Source organism: Ruditapes philippinarum, unplaced genomic scaffold (genome assembly GCF_026571515.1).
Source record: "Ruditapes philippinarum isolate M1 unplaced genomic scaffold, ASM2657151v2 ctg7887_1_1_1_1, whole genome shotgun sequence".
NCBI classification, from domain to species: Eukaryota; Metazoa; Mollusca; class Bivalvia; order Venerida; family Veneridae; genus Ruditapes; species Ruditapes philippinarum.
This window is the reverse complement of record NW_026858592.1, coordinates 11,660-21,975: the sequence shown is the minus strand read 5'-3', so window position 1 is coordinate 21,975 and position 10,316 is coordinate 11,660. Positions and strand designations below refer to the sequence as shown.

Here is a 10,316-nt window from a genome sequence, read left to right as displayed (position 1 = left end):
ATTATCATTGCAGTTTCTTGGCTTACACTTAATTGATATGCTGCCATTCTAATTTCACTTCTCACTCAACCGAGGTATGATATGCCACTGTGATTATCTGACTTCCTATCATATTAATTAAAGTATGTTATTACACCCCACTTTATGATGAAAATCAGTTAAGTGTTGTTACCACTGAAATATACAAGCGAGCATACTACAAAGTTGATTATCACTTTGCATTCAACTGAGTGTTGTTATTGTAGATTTTCAAATTAGGAATGCTGATGAGGATCAGGACGGTAGGTGGTCAAAGCCGTGTACTCGCAATCCATCATACTGTCTACGAAAGACCGATAGGGACATTTCACTTTCACGAATTCACGATTTCAGCTTCATGAATTAAAGAATTCACGATTTCAACTTCATGAATTCACGATTTCAACTTCACGAGTTCAAGGCTGTAATTTCGTGAAAATGAAATCGTGAATTCATGAAGTTGAAATGATGAATTCATCATGTTGAAATCGTGTATTCAAGAGGTTAAAATCGTAAATTCGTGAAGTTGAAATGATGAATTCGTGAAGTTGAAATCGTGTATTCATGAGGTTGAAATCGTGAATTCGTGAAGATGAACCAATAATTCAAGAAGTTTAAATGCCACCACCGATCTTTCGTATACTGTCTTCCTGCTTTTAATAATGCCGATGTTTACATGTTGTTGTTTATGTTGCTCGGGATTTTCTGAATTGTATGGTGATTTCACAGCTGGTCTATAAGTGTCATCATTTATACAAATTTAATATTCATCACTGTGGACAATTTCCGCTCATTTACGGTAACCATTGAAAATGTCAATGTCATTTGTTAGAAACTGTTCTCCGATAGAAAAGTGAGGAAAACTCTCCAGTAGTGGCAACCATTTGACTTTATTTTCAATAGATCAAAACATATATGGAAACATTAAATGGCCTCCATTTAGTGCGATCATGGGGTGCAAGACGACTGATTTTTTTAGATATGATCAGATATTTTAACTCAAATCAATTCATTTTTTCACAGAGACTAAATCAATTTTTGTCATAATTTGTCACTTTTCTCAAAATACTTGAGGGGTTTTTTCTTTTTCTTTTTTTTGTCAAAATAACAAATGTTTTATAAAAGACGAAAAGATACATTATATATCGAGAAAAGGTTCGGCGAAATAAACGTGTTTTTTAACCTTTAACCTAAAATACAACGGACGAAAAGATATAATAACAAATGTAGTAAAAGACAATAACAATGTCCTTTAATAATATGATACATCATTTCATTTAAATAATTATGATTACTACATATACATACGTAAAAATAGACATTTACAAGCATAATTAGTGTGCCATTATTTCATAGTTCAGTGTCAAAGCCATATATGACGAATAACTTTACAACAGTTACCATTTTGTAAGTTTTCCTTTCAAGGCAGAAATAATATTCTTACATGAATTTTTAAATCGTTTGTCTAGCCAAGCATAAATGATTGGATTTATAATATTGTTGATAAAGTAAATTCGGAAAAATACTTGAAACCAAAATAGGCAACGCGGTGACAATTCGTATTCTTTGGTGGTCATAAAAGATAATCCAGCATTTATAATGTATGTGATTAAAAACACAAGCGTCAAAATGAACCAGATTAAAGTCTTGTACGGAAGTCGTCCTTTCACTGCAGACGACGGTTGGCGCCTTGCAGCGCGCGTGCGGAATGATACGTCACTGCTGCTCCTTTTAATAGTAAACCGACCTTTAGTCAAATACGAGTTCAAGGATAAACGACTTGAACTCTTCAAGCGTTTTGCTTCCTCATTTTTGTTAGTATCATTAAAATAAACCGTGAGAAGTGCATTTATATGAGCTTCCACTTCTACAGCTTTGATATTCACAACAAATTCTTCATGTTCTGTTGGCTGTAATTTGTCGTCTGATGGGGGGCGGGAACGGCTGGATTCAAATCGGACACTCTTCCCAGATTCTCTCTTACCCCAGTGTCTCACAACCGTCTTCATTATCATAATATACATCACAATTAATGATATAGATATAATTACTAATAATACTGTTAAGCCAATTTTATAGATATATCTGAATGTACTATCGTGGTATTTTTTCTCTGCTGAGCATACAAACACTGTAACACTTGAGTTATAAATGTTAGTTTTCATGTGCTCTGTAACGCCACACATGATTGGTGCAGGAACGGAAAGAATAAATGAAACTATAAACACTCCTAACAAAAGTTTTACCGCAAGATGCGGCCATATTTGTTTCTTCAAAGGCTGGCAGACTTTTCTATACCGGTCTATACATATGACAAAAAGAATGAATGCTGAAATGTTCATGCCGAAAATGTTAAAGAAACACTTCACTTTGCATGGCGTGTGGTCCGAGATTGAGAAAAAATGTCGAGTTTTGAATATCTCCACAGGCATCAAGGTAAAACATGACATAAGATCGACTGCCGCTATACTTAAAACAAACACTTTGAAATTAGTTTTCCTATATTCCTTACTGAACGAGAAAACTAAAATCACCACTAAGTTACCAACAATACCAATGAAACAAAACAATCCGAGAATAACTGCAAACGGAAGTAATGCTTCTGCATACCGGAAGTTTAACTCTGCAAGCGTTTCATTACTAGTAATGTTGAAAATGTCTTCTGTAAGGTTGACAGTGACGTATGTATTGTTCATTGGAACAGAAGCTGTAGTCATGTCCGAAATCGTATCCAGTAAATTTGGTTCGTCTGCTGCCATGTTGTGTCAACAATTAATCATTCTTTGCCATCAATTAGTTTTCATCGTATTTGTATTCTCATCAAGATCCCTGGAAATAGAATATTTATACAATCAGTATTCAAATACAGACTACTTTGATATCGTCATAGCTACGTAATTAACAGTAAAGAAACATAACGGTTTTAGCAACAGTCTTTTATTATCTGTTTGCGTTTATCATAAAAGCATTCTGAACCATTAAATACTTCTTTTTTCCCAAAAGTATTGGCCTTTACCAAAAGGAAAAAAACAAAAATCAAATTTTTTTTTGGAATTTTTTCCGTTTTGAAGGCAGGACCACCAATCCAATTCCACAAGCCTTCTGGTAAAATCTCCCTACCCCAGGAATATTAAAACGACTTTTAAACCCCAAAGGGACAAAGAAAAGAAAAATAAAATTTCAATATTGAAAATTTTCACGAGTAGTTATTTTTGCAAACATACATTGTTGTTTTACAATGAATTAAAGTGATATAACGAAAGCAATGCATCAAATACCTATTGCATATTGTATTTCTGCGTTTTGTGGTTCAGTGTGATAAAATGACAATAAAAATAATGTACATAACATAGAAAAAAAACAGTGTCAATATACAGAATAAATAATTTATATATTGAATATGGATTGTTTACAAACATATTGATCAGTTACAAAGTGTTTGACGCCATTATGATAATGAAAAACAACATTCAACCCAGATACTATCAAAACCATAAAAGCGACAATAAAAAACAATCTGTTATCATATACAAAAAACAATCCATTATTTCCGAAGCAATATCATAAAAACATTGATCTTGGAATATATCATAAAAAGATCGCATGCAGACGGTGATTGTTTAAAACTGTCATTAACGTGTTCTTTCCGTATTTTTTTCATCAAAAGTTGATTTAAAAGGCATTTCATACGAATGTCTTTTTATTAAGAAATACGTGATGACGTGAAATTAATGACTGTAATAAAACCACACAAAAATGTTTTTGTAATAAATACAACACTTGATCCACTTGAATGTGTACACTTTTAAGTAGAAATACATTTCATAGGAGATAACATGTGAAGATCATGTTACTTTGCCCAAATTATATGAAATAGTAGTAAAAATATATAATGAAAAAGGCGTAAGTCTACAATTAAATCATAAGAATCAATAAGAAAAAACTAGAAGTTTCCCTGTGACAAGTTGAATTCCGACTTCATGTTATACTATTATTATTATTATTATTATTATTATTATTATTATTATTATTATTATTATTATTGTTATTTGTTTATGATAATATTAAAATCCCTAAACTTTGCTTCTTTGCAAGGTCTGTACCGAATACAAGGCTGGACAAATCCAGATCATACATTCAGTATATTACATTCCATGTCGGTATTATCAGCAAAATCAATTTCATTACAGCTTTCTCATATTGACTTTGTAAAATAATAATTGTAATAATTCAATCCGTGCAGATTTTCATTAACTGCGCTTCCGATTGCATTTCGTGCATCAATTGAAAGGGTATAATAAGGAAATAAATATCAATTTTGAGTGCGTTGTTATAGAATAATTCAAGGTTCGGGTTCACATGCGCAGAAATATAATCACGAAGGCCAATGGGTCTGACACTAAGCATTTGAACGATTAATCGTGCATTTTTGTGCTAAAAGGCAAGGAAATATTTCACATTTCATTCTAACATGCCGAAGAGAATTGATTTTTTTAATGTTGAACTACATTGAGCGGAGAAGTAATTTTCATGACGTCATTTGGTTTATTGTTTTCACATCTGACGCCATCCGAATAATAATTATGAAGTGTAAGAATATACATAGCAAGCATCTACAATCATAAGGCCTACCATAAAACAATTAAAGGGCAATCAACAATGTTTACACGGCCAAAAACATGCTATAAGTCTTTATAACGAATTAATGATATTGTGCAAATGTTTTCTTTTTATAAAAATATAAATAAATCCATAAATTTACAACAGCAGCCGTTTTAGTATATGCTAGTTAAAATAATAAAATAAAATCATTGCCAAAATTGTCCAATGAAAATGGTCGTTACAAACGTACAGTATTCACTGTGATAAAGCAAATCTACTTCCTGTGATACAAACTGAATCATGTAAGCTCGCAATATATGATACAGTGATCGGAAGTAAAATGTGCTTATAATCATAATAACCCATACACAATGAATTATAAGGCTTGCAGTAAATGATACAGTGATTTCTCATCTACACAATAAGCAATAAAGACAATAAAATTTCACGAAAATTGCAGACTCGGTTTGTTTGAGTCTTTTTTAAGCCTTCTCTTATATAAAGACATAAAAACTACATAAATACTCCAATATAAAGACATAAATACTGTAATATAAAGACATAAATACTCCAATATAATTAAGACATAAATATTGTGATATAGGGACATAAAATAACCCAATATAATTAAGACATAAATATTGTAATATAAGGACATAAATAATCCAATATAATTAAGACATAAATATTGTAATATAAGGACATAAATAATCCAATATAAAGACATAAAAATTGTAATATAAGGACATAAATAATCCAATATAAAGACATAAAAATTGTAATAAAAGGACATAAATAATCCAATATAAAGACATAAATATTGTAATATAAGGACATAAATAATCCAATATAATTAAGACATAAATACCATTGCAATAACGACAGCATGTTGGTCTGGTCGTCCGAAATTTTATTCAATCTAAATTGATTTAGATAAACTTATATTTCCAGAACTTTCAGAGATATAAATCTTAGTTATACGTTTAATGAAGTATTATATGACACAATGAAACCGATAGAATACTAAGCTCCCGTTTATTTCACTTTTGTTAAATAAACCTTGATTATACGTTTAATGTCACAATGAGTCCGAATGAATGAATATTTCTTGCGTTCATTCCATTTTTTTCTAATATAACAGCAAAGTTAAAAGAAATCAACAAAAATCAATTAAGAAATGTTTACAGATCAATAATAAGGAGTAGTGGGTGATTATGAGACAGATACGAACATATCTCGTCCTACTTTATTTACTCAATCAAATTAGACAGAAAGCGCTGGAGAATTGTAAATAACACACTATGTTTCCCTGGATATTTAGGAATATTCCTACATTAATACACGTGATTTAGTCATGGTGAATAGAAGACCATCGATCTTGTCCGCGACCATTCCTGTACCATTGTACCATTGTCAAATCATAAATATTCCTAGGCATGAAGACGTATTTTTGATGGTGACGTAAATCCCAGATCATAAATTTGATACCATACTGTTAATTGAAATTAGGCTACATGTATATATTCGCTACACTAACTGTCTTATATTTTGTCCTATCGTGAAAATTACTAATTAAGGCAAATTAATTCACACCACCTTTCTATTCCAAAAGACTTTTATTTTTATTTTCGATCCCCTGTTATAGTCCCAAAAAAATAACTCAATGGCCATACACGTGAGCCATTTTTTGCTTATTTCGTTCTAAGTTTCATAAAGGTTCATCCGCCTTTTCAGGCACTGAGAGTACCGACCCCGGGCATGCCAAGCGTTTTGGCAATTAGAGCATTTATAGACAGTGATTTAGGCTTTTGTATGGAAGTCAAAATACAACTTTGTTAACAATTCGCTACCTTTATCACAAATTATTTCAAAACTCAACGCTATACTAGTATTCTTATGATGTAAATCTACGGTTTCAACGCTTTAAATAACATGTTTGCCCTTTCTACAGAAGGAAAACTTGATTCATATCTGAGGCCTGTTGTGCCTTTAATTACCAGTTGTATTACAATTATTGTGTTTTTGTTTACATTTAGCGTTATTCAGAAGGACCTAATTCCGGTGACTTAACAAGAACAATCATAAAAGATGATTCGTGCCGATACGCAAATTATAATAACATTGAAACATAAGATGGTTTACGCACATGATTTGTTGAACATTGAGAGAGGCAATAAACAATCTCGATGTGTCCTTTCAACACAAAAGGACTTGCCCAGCAACTTAAAATAATTAATGAGTTTCCAGCTATTTAACTAATAGTTCGGCGTCCTTCTAACGTCATCGATATTTTTTTAAAGATAGAATACAGTTAAACCTGGTGAACTGTTGGTTTAAACATATTTATTTAAGCTCGATTGCGAAACAAGTTCTTGCAACTTATATTAATCACTTTCGAGTCCGCTTCCTGGAACCAACCAGTACTGGTGTCATATGAAGAAACATGGTCGTGACACGATTAGGGCTCGAACCCATGATCCCTGGGTTGAGAGGCAGACACCTTAACCACTAGGTCACCGCTCCCCGTAAAGAAAAACGTTGATAAAAGAACAGACACAAAACAGATATTTAAATCTAACCCATTCTATAAACCTCCGTAGTGTGCATTTGTAAAACTCTGGAACAAATATTTTACCTCAAAAAAGGGGTACATAAAATTATGTATATGATGGTGTATCTTTAAGGACTCCACTGAGGTTTTTTGACATGACAGTACTGGAAATAATTTTGCGGGATTAACATTCCATTTGATGCAGGTCACCGTCTATACCAATAACTTATGTGCAAATTTCAGATAATTCGTCCACTAATTTTTACCAGAATAATTATTTTAATTATGAAACAATGACCAAAAATTGAAAAGCGTTGCAACGTTTTTCACTTAAATAGGACTAAGAATAGCACAAAAATACAAATACTATCTGAGTATATGTCTGTATCTTTTGTATTTTCTCTTGTTTTCAATATTCCAACTTATCTACGAAAAAAATCAAATTTTATGTTTTTTCAGGCTCTTGAACCTCAGTGGAGTTTTCTTCACTTGTCCCTCCTTACATACATTAACTATATTCGGTAATATTTTTGCTGAATTAGGTAGGGTGAGCAATAGGTTTTAACTTTATCAATCGACAGACTGAGGCACGAACAAAATAACCCAAAGTTTCAATATTATACCCAAGACCTTTGGAAGCGATCTCAATTTTTTCTTTCCGTGAAAATTTTAATTGCTAAGTCTAAGGGTGAGGCTTTCCATTTTTATACAATAGAACATTGTACTTTGTCATCAGTGATAAAAGCAAATTGACAAATGAATAATGATAAATGTCTGTTTTACATGGCAAACAAATTCATACTAAAATCATAAAGTTCCGTTACCTTTTATCCATAATGCCTTATTTTTATTTCTCAAAAGTTTTTTTTATTTAGTGTACTTAAATAGTATCAAATATCGTATGTATCAAAAATTTTAGTTAGTGCCCGCAAATATAGAACATCCAAAAATCGTGGTTTGAGGTTTTTCTTTTTTTCTAGAATATACAATCGAAACCACAGGTTATACATTAAGATTAATTAATCCTAGAAAATCAATTGTAAGAATTGTGATGATTGTGTTGTCCCAGCTGTCTATGTAATTTAGCAGAAAATAAAAAAATAAAAACTACAATGTCTTATTTTGTTTTCAAGGCATCTTAAGATATGTGTAAAGATCATTAATTAAAAGTATATGTACAGGTATTACATGTTTCAGGTGTAAGAAATTAACTTAAAATGTAGATACGCTCATAATACGAAAAAACTACAACAAATTTAAACGAAAACGCTTACCTGATGTAATCCAATTAACTAATGTTTTCAAGTTTAATCCATTTAAAGCAGTGTCCCATTTATAAGGAAGTAACAGTTTTTATTATTTAATACTTTTAATTTTAAGACTTTTATGTGGTATTTCACAATAGTGTTTTATTTTATGACTTTATGACGTAATCTGTGTCGACATGCATAGATTAAACGCCTGTAAATCATCAATTTTCTCCTTCTTTATATCGCCAAGTTTGTTTGCTTTAACGTTAAGAAATAAAGCACAGTCTATGAAATAATATCAGTCTATACGCGCGTGCTCTCGTGTTCACGGTCTATTATTAGAATGCCCATCCCTGGACGTATTTCTATTATCAATCTCTAAATGCAGATTATTTATAATACAACCACCCATTTGCGATATTTCTGATCACTTTATATAATGAAATGGGTGGGTTAAAATTACTTGATTGATACAAAAGTTACTTCCCAATATTAAATATTACCCTCATTTCATACCATACAGAAATGAAAGATCAGACTGAATTTGGATTCACTAGAGATAAATGTCTGTAATAACATCCTACTTTATGTAGGCAGTTGACACACAGCAAATATCATAACGGCAATGAAAGTGAAAAGAAAATAAGCAAAAAACTAATAATAATGATAAAATACTCCTAGCGATAATCAAATGATTTTTTTACCACATCATGAAATGGTCATGAAATACCAGGGTTTAACTAGACTTAATGCTGCACGATAAACTGATAACGCCAGAATAACAGAATAACATACAGTATTTGCACATTCTTTTCATTTCAATTTTTTGTTTAAGAAAAAGATGAAATGGTTTAACTATCATGCAATGTGAATGGAATGTGTATAGCATGCACATCCTGTGTATATATATATATATATGTATATATATATATATATATATATATATATATATATATATATATATATAATATATATATATATATATATATATATATATATATATATATTATATGTTATTTTGGTTTTAGAGTGATATATGTGGATATATTACCTGTTAAGATTTTATATCACCCGAGCCGTTAGGCGAGGGTGATATTTTATCTTGGCAGGTAATATATCCACATATATCACTCCAAAACCAAAATAATAATTTTATTACCCTTCCCCTGCCGAGTTTAGACGATTTTTTAAATAATCATTGCTGTTTCAAATGAAACGTCGAAATAAGATTCCCTTTAGGATACCTCTTCGTCACAACATGACGTCACATAAATACATGACGTATTTTTCCCGTACCTTACAAAAGTAAACAAGAGAAAAGGAGTAGTCTATTGAACGCACTTTTTTTGTAATTAATATCAAGCTTTCACAAGGTCATATTTGTTTTCGATACTGATGGTTATATGTATCATAACTCTACTTTGGTAAATATTTATCATTTGACAGTTAAAAAGTGCTTTTAAATCGGAATTTACACCGCGTAAAATCGAACCGTACGCGCATCATCTCCGCGCATGTTGTTTACAACGTTGGGTACCAAACGGGGAAATTTAGTGTGTATATTACCCGTCTGGCTCGGTTATATCAATTTCTTTCGGGTGATCAATATCCAATCAAAAAGGCGGAAAAAATCTGGAAGGGTAATAAATATATATATAATGCTTTAATAAATAATGAAGCTAGACGTCCGTATCAATTTACTTACTGATACTTTAATCGATATCTACAATTATAAGTAAAAATTGAAGCAGTAAAAGCAAAAAACATAACAATAATAAATACTAATAATAAACAAATAAATAAATAAATAAAGCACAGAGAGGTTGAATGTTTGAAGTCTGTAAACAATGCAACCCTGGGACAGTACAGACGGGGTTGAATGTTGAAGTCTGTAA

General features: G+C 31.3%; 1 protein-coding gene across 5 annotated transcripts; it reads right to left on the bottom strand.

Annotated features, from left to right (window-relative positions):
* Positions 1-1,269: 1,269 nt before the first annotated feature.
* Positions 1,270-8,791, bottom strand: LOC132753680 (cholecystokinin receptor-like). 5 transcript variants are annotated; one of them, XM_060744170.1, is made up of 2 exons: positions 8,446-8,791; positions 1,270-2,847 (listed from the first exon to the last, which is right to left on the bottom strand). In XM_060744170.1, exon 2 carries the CDS (start codon positions 2,775-2,777, stop codon positions 1,416-1,418), a length of 1,362 nt encoding a protein of 453 aa, XP_060600153.1. In that variant the 5' UTR covers positions 2,778-2,847; positions 8,446-8,791; the 3' UTR covers positions 1,270-1,415. The 5 variants fall into 5 exon arrangements, with proteins under 5 accessions (XP_060600153.1, XP_060600156.1, XP_060600155.1 ...); XM_060744173.1 differs by lacking the exon at positions 8,446-8,791 and adding an exon at positions 6,471-6,492; XM_060744172.1 differs by lacking the exon at positions 8,446-8,791 and adding an exon at positions 6,217-6,448.
* Between the last annotated feature and the right edge of the window lie 1,525 nt (positions 8,792-10,316).